The 14523-nt window shown below is 42.5% G+C and overlaps 1 protein-coding gene across 1 annotated transcript in view; it reads left to right on the plus strand.

Annotated features, from left to right (window-relative positions):
- LOC126088104 (cytochrome P450 6k1-like) overlaps positions 1-14523 on the plus strand; it is a 196790-nt gene that overhangs the window by 51939 nt on the left and 130328 nt on the right. The window contains exon 2 of the mRNA XM_049906200.1: positions 9238-9464. Coding sequence (XP_049762157.1) covers positions 9245-9464 — 220 coding nt within the window. The 5' untranslated portion in view covers positions 9238-9244. The remainder of the gene's footprint in view (positions 1-9237; positions 9465-14523) is intronic.

Consider the following 14523-nt stretch of genomic DNA (forward strand, 5'->3'; position numbering starts at 1 on the left):
CATGCCCATCCGTATCCAATGACGACACGGCGGTCGGTCGGTACCATTCCGACGCCTATTCGGATGGAGTTTCGTTTACTTTAGTTTCATAAGACTACATCACTATTTACACCGGCTGAAAAGTTGGAGGAACAGCGGAGTTGACTGATAAAGACTGTTGTTTTCGTCATCGGCCCTAGAAGTTGTTTGCTACAGCTTTGTACTCCTGTTGCTAGTGAGATGCCCTCTTCTTTTTCATTACATCGCACAACACCACCGATCTGCCTTATATACACTGCCTGACGAGAGAAATGAAGCACCAAAGAGAGGAGCAGAAACTTCACAGGTTGAGAGGATATGTGGCGTTACTTCTGTGATTGCAAAACTGAGTCAAATTTTCGAAGAACTTGGCAGTATGAGCCCACTCATCGATACGGCATTGCACCACCTCTGCCCTGGATACGCCAACTGGTTCGCTTGGGAAGGCTGTAATAAAGCCGTCGTACCCTCTCCAGAGAGAATTAGTCCCACAGCTGTTGTAACTTTGGTCCTAGGTGTGCTGGGTACTAGAACTGCGACTGAACTGATTCTACACGTGTTCCATCAGTGACAGTTCTGGGGATCTTGCTGACCGCGAGGGAACCTCAACATCATGCAGACAGTTTTTAGAGGCATGTACCGTATGTGGACGAACATTGTCCTGTTGAAAAATGACCCCGCGTTTCTGTCACGTGAGAGGTAACACGCGAGGAGGCAAGATACCGGAGATTTACTATCGTGTTCCCTCAATCACTTGCAGCCGGGACCTGAAGTCACACATGGGACTCCCCACACAGAGACTTCAGGAGTAAAACTGCTGTGCCTCTTCAAAGCAATGGAAGAACGCGACCCCCGCCAGGGCAGCAGCGGTTCTTCGCTGAACACAGAGCGACGCCATTCAACGGCAGTCCAGCTTCCTGCTCACGGCATCACTCCAATTATACTCCAAAAATAAACAAAAAAATATACCTATTCCAAAAAGCAGACAAAAATTCACTTTGCGCCTTCGTGAGAGACAATCTCCATTCCTTCCAAATTAACAATATAAGTATAGATCAGATGTGGCTTGAATTCAAAGAAATAGTATCGGCAGCAATCGAGAGATTTCTACCAAATAAATTAACAAACGACGGAGCTGATACTCCTTGGTACACAAAACGGGTCAGAACACTGTTGCAGAAACGACGAAACAAACATGCCAAATTTAAACAGACGCAAAATCTCCAAGATTAGCGATCTTTTACAGAAGCTCGAAATTTAGCGAGGACTTCAATGCGAGATGCTTATGATACTTTGCACAACGAAACTTTATCTCCAAACCTGGCAGAAAATCCAAAGAAGTTCTGGTCGTATGTGAAGTACGCTAGCGACAAGACACAATCAATACCTTCTCTGTGCGATAGCAATGGAAATACTATCGAAAAAAGTGCTCCCAAAGCAGAGTCACTAAACACAGCCTTCCGAAATGCCTTCACAAAAGAAGACGAAGTGAATATTCCAGAATTCGGATCACGAGCATCTGCCAACATAAGTAACGTGGAAGTAGATATCCTGTGAGTATTGAAGCAAATCAATTAAAAAAAGCAAGTCTTCTGGTCCAGAGTGTATACCAATTAGGTTCCTTTCTGAGTATGCAGACGCAATAGCTGCATACTTAACAATCAGATACAACCGTTCGCTCGACCGAAAGATCCGTACACAAAGACTGAAAAGTTACACAAGTTACAGCAATATTCAAGAAAGGTAGTAGGAGTAATGCACTAAATTACAGGCCCATATCATTGACGTCAATATGCAGCAGGATTTTAGAACATATTTGTATATGAACATTATGAATTACCTAGAAGAAAACGGTCTATTGACACACAGTCAACATGGGTTTAGAAAACATCGTTCCTGTGAAACACAACTAGCTCTTTTTTCACATTAAGTGTTAAATGCTATTGACAAGGGGTTTCAGATCAATTCCGTATCTCTGGATTTCCGGAAGGCTTTTGACACTGCACTACACAAGCGGCTAGTAGCGAAATTGCGTTTTTATGGAATGTCGTCTCAGTTATGTGATTGGATTTGCGATTTCCTGTCAGAGAGGTCACAGTTCGTAGTAACTGACGGAAAGTCATCGAGGAAAACAGAAGTGATTTCAGGCGTTCTCCAAGGTAGTGTTATAGGCCCAATGCTGCTCCTTATCTATATAAACGATTTGGGAGACAATCTGAACAGCCGTCTTCGGTTGTTTGCAGACGACGCTGTCGTTTATCAACTAGTAACGTCACCAGAAGATCAAAACAAACTGCAAAACGATTTAGAAAAGATTTCTGTACAGTGCGAAAATTGGCAATTGACCCAAAATAACGAAAAGTGTGGGGTCATCCACGTGAGTGCTACTTCGGTTACACGATAAATCAGTCAAATCTAAAGGCCATAAATTCAACCAAATACCTAAGAATTACAATTAAGAACAACCTAAATTGGAAGGAACACGTAGAAAATGTTGGGGCTAAAGCTAAACAAAAACTGGGTTTTATTGACAGGATACTTATGAAATGTAACAGATGTACTAAGGAGACTGCCTACACTACGCTTGTCCGTTCTCTTTTAGAATACTGGTGCGCGGTGTGGGCTCGTTACCAGGTAGGAGAGACGGAGTACATCGAAAAAGTTCAAAGAAGGTCAGAACGTTTTGTATTATCGGAGAGAATGTCACTGAAATGATACTGGATTTGGGACGGACATCATAAAACAAAGGCTTTTTTCGGTGCGGAGGAATCTTCTCACGAAATTCCAATCACCAACTTTCTCTTCCAAATGCAAAAATATTTTGATGACGCCTGTCTACATACGGAGAAACGATCACCATGATAAAATAAGGGAAATCAGAGCTCAAAGGGAACTCTCTGCCAGTCACTTAAATGTGATTTGCAGAGTATCCATGTAGATGTAGGTGTAGATGTTTGTGCTGTGGTGTTGCCATCAGCCTTGCACGGGATAGTAATTCGCTAGTCTGGCTACTGCTAAGCTCCTACCTATGGTTTGGGATGACACAGAATTTTGCAAGAGATCCAGTACTTGTTTTCGGATGGCAGGCGAAAATGTGAAAACGTTATCGTGTGCTTAGTGGAAAATATAGCGGTTATCCCTTGCGATGCTCAAGAGTGGTCGACCGAAATCTTGTAGGCGTGTATACCTGCCCTCACCTTTCCATGCACTCCAACATCGGGCCACTGTTACTTCTGAAAGGCCCACCAATTTTTTGGACATTGCACGATCCAACTGACCAACCAAATGGAGACCCACAATCAGGCACCATTCTAATTCTGTCAGGTGCTGATAACCCTGTCTCACATGAGTACGTGGCATATCTGTGTCCTTCACTGTGACTACTCAACATCTGACGCTGTTCACACTCCTCATACAACCCACCAGGCCTGGCAACAACACCAGACACGAACAGTATTAATGTATTCTGGTGACAATCCTACCTGTCACAGAGAATTATAACTCTAAATCATTTACATACCCACCGATGGTGTTTATGAGTATGAAGTTACACTGGCATTGGACCATGTCTTATGGGAGTTTTCCTTTTTCTGTGAGGCAATGTGTACTCATATCAGAGCCTATTCATTCCTTTCTTATGCTATTCCGTCAACCACAATTTTTCAGTTTTTGATGTTGCTGAACAACAATCATACTGTATATTTTTTAAAAGAACACACCGTCATTTGACAGTTTTAATGTTTATTTAAATACAACCCATGTTTCGGCCTTTTGTACCATTTTCCGTATTTTCTAAAAGCAGAAATTCCATGTAATAACACCGAGTAAAATTTCGAAAGATGTAAAATGTCTTAAATAATGAATGTAAATTGGTGCATAATTACGAAATATGTACTTACATTTTATGTCTTTAACATATATTGCAGGACACTTGCATGTTGTCAACCTCAAAGTTGGCCACAAATTAAGAAAAATAGTGGCTCCCCAAAAATGGCAGATGTAAAATCACCATCTTTTAAAGATCAGTGCATAATCATGGGAGCACGACATATTTGGTAAAAAAAAGGTTACATTGGTAAATAAAAGATGAACACATTTCCTTAAAACGTAATGATGGTTAAATCTGAGAGTGTGAGTAATAGAACAACTGAATACTAAAACTACAAAGTGCCATAGATATATGACTGTTAAATATCTTCAGACTATATATAATTATCTTTGGGGTGGCACTACGTCAGATCGTCAACAACTGAAAGTGAACCTACATTAAGTTGGATGGGGAACTAAAGTCTAAAAGGAACAAAACGAAATAAAATTCGAACACTGTGACTCACAAATGAGAATATAGTATGTGGCATTGGTAATACAAAACACGAAAATTAACAATAGGAGATAAAAACGCAGAGATGGCAGAGAGAAGGGTAAATGGATGTTGGCTGAAGAGGAATGGGGGAGATACAGGAATATACATTGTCAAGCCAAGACTTATAAAATCAACAAAAGTAAGAAGGTTAACAGTGTAATTAATAGAGAGAGATAGCTTTCCAGTCAAATACAGGATACGGTGGGAGGGGGCGGCAGTGTCAAAGGCCAATAGCGAGATGATGAAGTGGGAAAAGGAGACTTACAGATGGGTATATCTAGGGGATGGAGAGAGGGGCTGAATAAAAGGACAGTAGGGATATGAATTCATATTTTATTAAATACTGAAGCAGGAAGAATCGAAATACGAGAGTGAAGAGGTGGGAGAAGGTTGAGGTGATGGATGAGGGGAGGGGGATCTCATTTCGTATTGTTCCTTTTAGACCTCTGTTCCTCATACAACTTAATGTAGGTTCACTTACAGTTGTTGATGATCTGACATATACATGTTTAGTGGAAAGATGATTTTGCACAGTGTCACGCCAAAGATAATTATATATAGTCTGAAGATATTCAACATTAATAGTCATATATCTATGACACTTTGTCGTTTTAGTGTTCAGTTGTTCTATTACTCATACTCTGATTTCACCATCAGTACGTTTTTAGGACATGTGCTCATCCTTTATTTACCAACGTAAGCCTGTTTTCACTAAATACGACGTGCTCCTACGATTGTTTACTGATCTGCTAAAAGATGGTGATTTTACATCTGACATTTCGTGGGGAGCCAATATTTTTCTTAATTCGTGGCCAACTTTGAGCTTGACAACATGCAAGTGTCCAGCAACATACGTTAAACACATAAAAGTACATATTTCGTAATTATACACCATTTTACATTCATTGTTTAAGACATTTTACATCTTTCGAAATTTTACGTGGTCTTATTGTACGCAATTTTTGCTTTTAGAAAATACTTGAAAATAGCATAAAAGGCCGAAATTTGGGTCGTACTAAAATAAAAAATAAGACAGTCAAGTAGGGGTGTGTTCACTTTAAAAAAATATTCAGCTACGACTAATACCGTGATATAAGCGCAACAATTCTATCTGTTTGATTCGTGGTGTTTTTTTGCACATTTTTCGCCTTTGAATCATCACAGGACGTCTTATTTCCTAAATTCATCTATCCTTGTCTTCAATAGTCTTCAGTTACATCACATTTGAAAGGCCTCTAACCGTTTCATCTGTGTCTTCCTCATTGTCCATGTTACAGATCAACACAGAGCTTTGCTCCAAAAATAGCGTTCCATTCGTCTTTTTCTTGTCTCGAGTTTTATAGTTTTGAATGTTAATTAGTGTTTCTTTTTACAGAAACTTTTTTCAAAATTCTCTGCCTTCATAAGTCTGACTGGTATTTGTGGCCTACTACACTTTCTTCGGGGTGTACTCAGCCCTTGTGAGGCAAACTGAGGAGCTACTTGATTGAGAAGTAGCGGCTCCGGTCTCGGAAACTGACATACGGCCGGGAGAGCGGTGCGCTGACCACATGCCACACCATACCCGCATCCAATGATGATGCCTATGAGCTGCGGATGACACAGCGGCCAGTCAGTACCCTTGGCCCTTCATGGCCTGTTCAGGGTGGAGTTCAGTTTCTAGGTTTTCAGTACTACAGTTTACTTTTCTGTGTCAACCTCTTCATCTCAGAGTGACATTAACAAGGTACATTCTCAGTTATTTGTTGTACGTATGGCTGCCTCTAGCTTCAAGTATCCTCCTGCATCAATACACACAATGCCATGCTCCAGAAATAGTTTACATTCTCAGTATCGTTATCCTAGAAGCCTTTCTTTGATACCAGCAGACTTGGTTTTGATGATGAACGCTCTTTGCTTTTCTACATCTACATCTACATCTACATGACTACTCTGCAATTCACATTTAAGTGCTTGGCAGAGGGTTCATCGAACCACAATCATACTATCTCTCTACCATTCCACTCCCGAACAGCGCGCGGGAAAAACGAACACCTAAACCTTTCTGTTCGAGCTCTGATTTCTCTTATTTTATTTTGATGATCATTCCTACCTATGTAGATTGGGCTCAACAAAATATTTTCGCATTCGCAAGAGAAAGTTGGTGACTGAAATTTCGTAAATAGATCTCGCCGCGACGGAAAACGTCTTTGCTTTAATGACTTCCATCCCAACTCGCGTATCATATCTGTCACACTCCCTCCCCTATTACGTGATAATACAAAACGAGCTGCCCGTTTTTGCACACTTTCGATGTCCTCCGTCAATCCCACCTGGTAAGGATCCCACACCGCGCAGCAATATTCTAACAGAGGACGAACGAGCGTAGTGTAAGCTGTCTCTTTAGTGGACTTGTTGCATCTTCTAAGTGTCCTACCAATGAAACGCAACCTTAGGCTCGCCTTCCCCACAATATTATCTACGTGGTCTTTCCAACTGAAGTTGTTCGTGATTTTAACACCCAGGTACTTAGTTGAATTGACAGCCTTGAGAATTGTACTATTTATCGAGTAATCGAATTCCAACGGATTTCTTTTGGAACTCATGTGGATCACCTCACACTTTTCGTTATTTAGCGTCAACTGCCACCTGCCACACCATACAGCAATCTTTTCTAAATCGCTTTGCAACTGATACTGGTCTTCGGATGACCTTACTAGACAGTAAATTACAGCATCATCTGCGAACAACCTAAGAGAACTGCTCAGATTGTCACCCAGGTCATTTATATAGATCAGGAACAGCAGAGGTCCCAGGACGCTCCCCTGGGGAACACCTGATATCACTTCAGTTTTACTTGATGAAACGGTTCAAATGGCTCTGAGCACTATGGGACTTAACATCTATGGTCATCAGTCCCCTAGAACTTAGAACTACTTAAACCTAACTAACCTAAGGACAGCACACAACACCCAGCCATCACGAGGCAGAGAAAATCCCTGACCCCGCCGGGAATCGAACCCGGGAACCCGGGCGTGGGAAGCGAGAACGCTACCGCACGACCACGAGATGCGGGCTTACTTGATGATTTGCCGTCTTACTACGAACTGCGACCTTCCTGACAGGAAATCACGAATCCAGTCGCACAACTGAGACGATACCCCATAGGCCCGCAGCTTGATTAGGAGTCGCTTGTGAGGAACGGTGTCAAAAGCTTTCCGGAAATCCAGAAGTACGGAATCAACCTTGAGATCCCCTGACGATAGCGGCCATTACTTCGTGCGAATAAAGAGCTAGCTGCGTTGCACAAGAACGATGTTTTCTGATTACGTATCAATAGATCGTTCCCTTCGAGGTGATTCATAATGTTTGAATACAGTATATGCTCCAAAACCCTACTGCAAACCGACGTCAATGATATAGGTCTGTAGTTCGATGGATTACTCCTACTACCCTTCTTAAACACTGGTGCGACCTGCGCAATTTTCCAATCTGTAGGTACAGATCTAACGGTGAGCGAGCGGTTGTATATGATTGCTAAGTAGGGAGCTATTGTATAAGCGTAATCTGAAAGGAACCTAATCGGTATACAATCTGGACCTGAAGACTTGCCCGTATCAAGCGATTTGAGTTGCTTCGCAACCCCTAAGGTATCTACTTCTAAGAAACTCATGCTAGCAGCTGTTCGTGTTTCAAATTCTGGAATATTCCATTCGTCTTCCCTGGTGAAGGAATTTCGGTAAACTGCGTTCAGTAACTCCGCTTTAGCGGTACAGTCGTCGGTAACGCTACCATCGGCACTGCGCAGCAAAGGTATTGACTGCGTCTTGCCGCTTGTGTACTTTACATACGACCAGAATTTCTTTTGATTTTCTACCAAATTTCGAGACAATGTTTCGTTGTGGAACATATTAAAGGCATCTCGCATTGAAGTCCGTGCCAAATTTTGCGCGTCTGTAAATTTTAGCCAATCTTCGGGATTTCTCGTTCTTCTGAACTTCGCATGCTTTTTCCGTTGCCTCTGCAACAGCGTTCGGACCTGTTTTGTGTACCATGGGGGATCAGTTCCATCTCTTACCAGTTTATGAGGTATGAATCCCTCAATTGCTGTTGCTACTATATCTTTGAATTTGAGCCACATCTCGTCTACATTTGCATAGTTAGTTCGGAAGGAATGGACATTGTCTCTTAGGAAGGCTTCTAGTGACACTTTATCCGCTTTTTAAAATAAAATTATTTTGCGTTTGTTTGTGGTGCATTTGGAAGAAACGGTATTTAGCCTAGCTACAACGACCTTGTGATCACTAATCCCTGTATCAGTCATGATGCTCTCTATTAGCTCTGGATTGTTTGTGGCTAAGAGGTCAAGTGTGTTTTTGCAACCATTTACAATTCGCGTGGGTTCGTGACTAACTGCTCGAAATAATTTTCGGAGAAAGCATTTAGGACAATCTCGGAAAATGTTTTCTGCCTACCACCGGTTTTGAACAAGTATTTTTGCCAACATATCGAGGGAAGGTTGAAGTCCGCACCAACTATAACCGTATGAGTGGGGTATTTATTTGTTACGAGACTCAAATTTTCTCTGAACTGTTCAGCAACTATATCATCGGAGTCTGGGGGTCGGTAGAAGGAGCCTGTTATTAACTTAGTTTGGCTGTTAAGTATAACCTCCACCCATACCAATTCGCACGGAGTATCTACTTCGGCTTCACTTTTGCTTGTCTACCTCTCATGTCCTCCTTGCTTTCGTTGTTACGCACCTCATTTTCTCGTAAAAGACAAGTGAAAGTAAAGAGGCTGTCATGTTACCTGGATTTAATGTATGAAACTCTGATTCTCATTCTGTGGAAACGTCATGGTGTTTCTGTTTGCAGCCTCACGATGGCCGTTTTCCTCGACTCGTGGATCGCCGAGCTGGTGGTCGTCTTGTCAGCGGCGGTGCTGGCAGCCTACCTGTGGTTCCAGCGCAGCTATCGCTACTGGGAGACGAAGGGCGTACCCTACGTGGAACCGGCGTTCCCCTTTGGGAACTTTCGGCCCGTCGCCCTGGGGCAAAAGTCCATTGGGGAACTCTTGCACGACATGTACAGACAGCTACCAGGTAAGAATCTCTAAACAGCAGCAAACATCAGACACTAAAAGATTAAGTTCAACCTTAATTGCAATCGAAATTTAATTTTGTGTGTAGCCCGTCTTTGAGACATCTGTAAATACACAGTTCGCATTTCGCTTTACTTGTTTTCGAAGTAGCCTCGGCGGCCTGTAATAGAAGGTGGGGGTAGATAGCTACTCGCTTATTCTACTATACGAGTACTCTAAAAGGACTTCAGGTGAAAAAGCTGGCTGGAGTAGCTGAATCGACAGAAACTGAGTGCTGCTGATGGCTATTGACTCCTTTCGAGTCACTATTAACTATCGTGGGCAAATAACACTGACTTTAATGGGCCACTAAATAAGATTATTTCTAATTCGATTGAAATTTAATGTGTAACAGGGTTTTCAAAAATCTTATTGAGATCGAGGATCTATAGAAGTAACGTAGTTATGGGGCCTCCAGATCACTTAGCACTTAAATGACGAAAAGTGCAAGGGTTAATGTGGGTTCCCTATATGCGAGGGGCAATGACGTAATCCAGATGACGTTAGCGGAAAATTTAAAACTACAGAATGGAGGCGCCAGGAAATTTAAAAATCCCAGTGCGCACTGGTGAGAAATTAAAAAAAAAAATTTAGCGTCCTTTAAAATTATACAGTCAATCAAAGTGTAGTATTTTTATCAAACACTAGAATGAAACAAAAATGGCCCTGGTGGGAAATTTTTTAGCTTTCATTAAAATGAAACAGCCAATCACAGTACAGTATTTTATCAGACATTGAAATTAAACGACCAGTCAGTATGTAACCTCAATGTCCAGAAGTGACCAATTATTCATCGCAATACTACAGTATTTCCACATCAAAAATTTTTGTAAGATTCACCTGAAATGCATAAATTGGCACTATGTTTAAAAGTATTATATTATTTATAAAAAATTATATAAGTGCACACACACACACACACACAAGTTTGTGTCAAATACTGCAGCCTCATCAGTAAATTCGATTGTTTTATTATCTTATACACTTAACTCTTTCAGTAAAAATCACTAAGTGTGTGTAGTATCATTTTACACAGGTTACCTCAAGTCTATCAAAATGATTTTTCTGTTGACAATGTAATTTGTCAGATTAACAATTACCCTCAAGTTAAAATGAAGGGCCGGCCGGAGTGGCCGAGCGGTTCTAGGCGCTACAGTCTGGAACCGCGCGACCACTACGGTCGCAGGTTCGAATCCTGCCTCGGGCATGGATGTGTGTGATGTCCTTAGGTTAGTTAGGTTTAAGTAGTTCTAAGTTCTAGGGGACTGATGACCTCAGCAGTTAAGTCCCAGAGCCATATGAACCATTTAAAATGAAGGAACTTCCAGATGAAATACAATGCAGTTGACGTATTATCTGTTTTTATTTTCACACAATAAATCAGTGCAAATCGCATTTGATGTGTGTTTCTTCAGCTTCGATCGTCTACAGTTCCTTTACTCGAATCTCAGTAGATTCCTTAGTGACACAGTCCCAGAATTTGGACGTCTGTGCCAGACCCTTTGGGTGGTTACAGTCCATTCCATGTAATTGTGGCAGGTAATGTTCTCCGACTGCCGACTTGTTAGAGTGCCGCAATCTGGTATGGCGTTGGTGTTCTCAACTACGATCTTCGACAGTAGTAAGTCTTACCACACTGACAGATGTAGCCGCCCTCCGTCGATCTGCTGTCATCGACTTCGCTGGCCGAAGATATCGATGTTGTTATCTACTGCACATGCCCGATTGTTCGTTACATCTATACCTCAGATGGAACAGCCACAAACATCTTCACTGTAAAGGCGACTAAATTTCGGTTTTTTATACTAATAATTAATGCTAACTTTTTGCTCTGTTGATGACTCTTCATTTGTTGCTGCGTTACCGAAGACAAGATATGTATGAATGCAGAGTCTCGTGGCGATAACATTGAATAAAATGTTCTTGGGTTTCCAACCGCGCCAATTGGTTAAAACTACACGAGCTTTCGGCCGAGCACTCCTTGGCCATTGTCAAGTGCGATGACTGCCAGTGGGCTGTTGGTCCGCCCTTATATACGCTAGCTGCCGGCTGTGACGTCACTGGTGCCCGTGACATTGCCATATATGGGCATGTTTTGAGTCGGCGTTCGATGTGCCCTCTTCAACCGCGCGATCGCTGGATCCCACGCAGCGCTGAGCTGTAAGCCATCGTCTCTATTTAGGGTGTTTGTGGTATTTTTGATTTTAATAGCTTCCTTTATTAAACTGTCCCAGAAGCCGTTAGTGCGAGCCACGACAGAGGTATCGCCAAATTTTATGTGGTGACCGTTTTCTAACGCATGCTCAGCTAACGCAGATTTCTCTGGATAGCGTAGGCGATAATACCTCTCATGTTCTTTCCTGCGTTGTTCCACAGTGTGCACTGTTTGTCCGATGTACTTTTGGCCACACTCAAAAGGTATTTCGTAAACTCCAGGTGTTCTGACACCTACAGGAGTGCTTGGCCGAAAGCTCGTCTAGTTTTAACCAATTGACGCGGTTGGAAACCCGAGAACATTTTATTCGAAGACAAGATAGTTAATAAAGTCTTTGCATGTTACTTATTATTTACTAATAAACACGCTATTGTGGAAATCACTTGAGTTTTTTTATTAACAACATTTGATAATAATTAAATGTTCATTAATAATAGCGTTTTGTATATAGGGAAAATGAGGGTTGATCCTACAATTACTATCAGCAATTACGGCAGCTAAAACGTTCGTGATTTTTACACTTCGTCTCTCAAAGATATTATAGCAAGGACTACGGTCCGTTACTATACTTCGATACAGTCATTCAAACTTCGTACGCTTTTACTTCCACAAAGCTAAGTGTCCAGTTCCGTTGTTATATTCAATTTAACGTCCCTTCGTATAGTCCACAGATTCTGCTGTCGTTTATTCGGCATGTAATAGAATTTAATACTGAGCGCTACTTTTCCTCGCGCACGCAATTCCTCAGATATTCGTAGTCCGTGACCTTATGGCAAAAGTCTGTCCCGTATAAATTAACTATAGTCAATTTTCTTGCAGTTTAGCAAAAGTGCCCTGATCCCTTCCGTACGTTATCACACGGAAATGCATGCTATATCGCACGCCGCAGCTAGACTTATTCAGAGCGTAGAAAACAGGACAAGGGAGCTAACAATAGTCGCGCATAAAAACTGCTACACCACGAAGATGACGTGCTACAGACACGAAATTTAACCGACAGGAAGAAGATGCTGATATGCAGTAGATTAGCTTTTCAGAGCATTCACACAAGGTTGGCGCCGGTGGTGACACCTACAACGTGCTGACATGAGGAACGTTTCCAAACGATTTCTCATACACAGACAGCAGTTGGCCGGCGTTGCCTGGTAAACGTTTTTGTGATGTCTCGTGTAAGGAGGAGAAAGCGGACCATCACGTTTCCGACTTTGATAAAGGTCGGATTGTAGCCTATCGCGATTGCGGTTTATCGTATCGCGACATTGCTGCCCGCGTTGGTCGAGATCCAGTGACTGTTAGCAGAATATGGAATCGGTGGGTTCAGGAGGGTAATACGGAATGCTATGCTGGACCTCAACGGCCTCGTATCACTAACAGTCGAGACGACAGTCATCTTATCCGCATGGCTGTAACGGATCGTGCAGCCACGTCTCGATCCCTGAGTCAACACATGAGGACGTTTGCAAGACAAAAACAATCTACACGGACAGTTCGACGACGTTTGCAGCAGCATGGACTATCAGCTCGGAGACCATGGTTGCGGTTACCCTTGACGCTGCATCACAGACAGGAGCGCCTGTGATGGTGTTCTCAACGACGAACCTGGGTGCACGAATGACAAAACGTCATTTTTTCGGATGAATGCAGGTTCTGTTTACAGCATAATGATGGTCGGATCCGTGTATGGCGACATCGCGGTGAACGCAAATTCGAAGCGTGTATTCGTCATCGCCATACTGGCGTATCACCCGGCGTGATGGTATGGGGTGCCATTGGTTACACGTCTCGGTCACCTCTTGTTCGCATTGACGGCACTTTGAACAGTGGACGTTACATTTCAGATGTGTTACGACCCGTGTCTCTACCCTTCATTCGATCCCTGCGAAACCCTACATTTCAGCAGGATAATGCACGACCGCATGTTGCTGGTCCTGTACAGGGCTTTCTGAATACAGAAAATTTTCGACTGCTGCCCTGGCCAGCACATTCTCCAGATCTCTCACCAATTGATAACGTCTGGTCAATGGTGGCCGAGCAACTGGCTCGTCACAATACGCCAGTCACTACTCTTGATGAAATGTGGTATCGTGTTGAAGCTGCATGGGCAGCTGTACACGCCATCCAAGTTCTGTTTGACTCAATGCCGAGGCGTATCAAGGCCGTTATTACGGCCAGAGGTGATTGTTCTGGGTACTGATTTGTCAGGATCTATGCACCCAAATTGCGTGAAAATGTAATTACATGTCAGTTCTAGTATAATATATTTGTCCAGTGAATACCGATTTATCATCTGCATTTGTTCTTCGTGTAGCAATTTTAATGGCCAGTAGTGTAGTAGAATTTAGAAACAAAAGTAGCCACGTTAAACCCTCTTTGATTTCCCTGAAGCGCTTCTTGGCTGCGGGCGTTATTCTGATGAGAGATTATTTATCGATAATTATAATAGTGCCTGGGAGGTTAACATGGCACCGAAGGTTTTGGTCCTAAATCATAAAAATATAGTTATAAAAAAATACAGTCAGGCAATAACAATTCTTTTTTTATTGCAGAATTTTTCCAAATCTTACGCCTACATCTGCATCTACATCTGCATCGATACTCTGCAATCCACCGTACGGAGCGTGCTGGAGTTGTACCCCATATCAACACATTTCCCTTTCTGATCCACTCGCAAATAGAGTGAGGGAAAAGTGACTGTCTACATGCCTCGTTATGAGCCACCGTTTCTCGTATCTCATCTTCGTGGTCCTTACGCGCACTGTATGTTGGTGGTAGTAGAACCGTTCTGCAGTCAGCTTCAAACGCCAGT

The sequence above is a fragment of the Schistocerca cancellata genome, chromosome 6 (genome assembly GCF_023864275.1).
Source record: "Schistocerca cancellata isolate TAMUIC-IGC-003103 chromosome 6, iqSchCanc2.1, whole genome shotgun sequence".
NCBI classification, from domain to species: domain Eukaryota; kingdom Metazoa; phylum Arthropoda; class Insecta; order Orthoptera; family Acrididae; genus Schistocerca; species Schistocerca cancellata.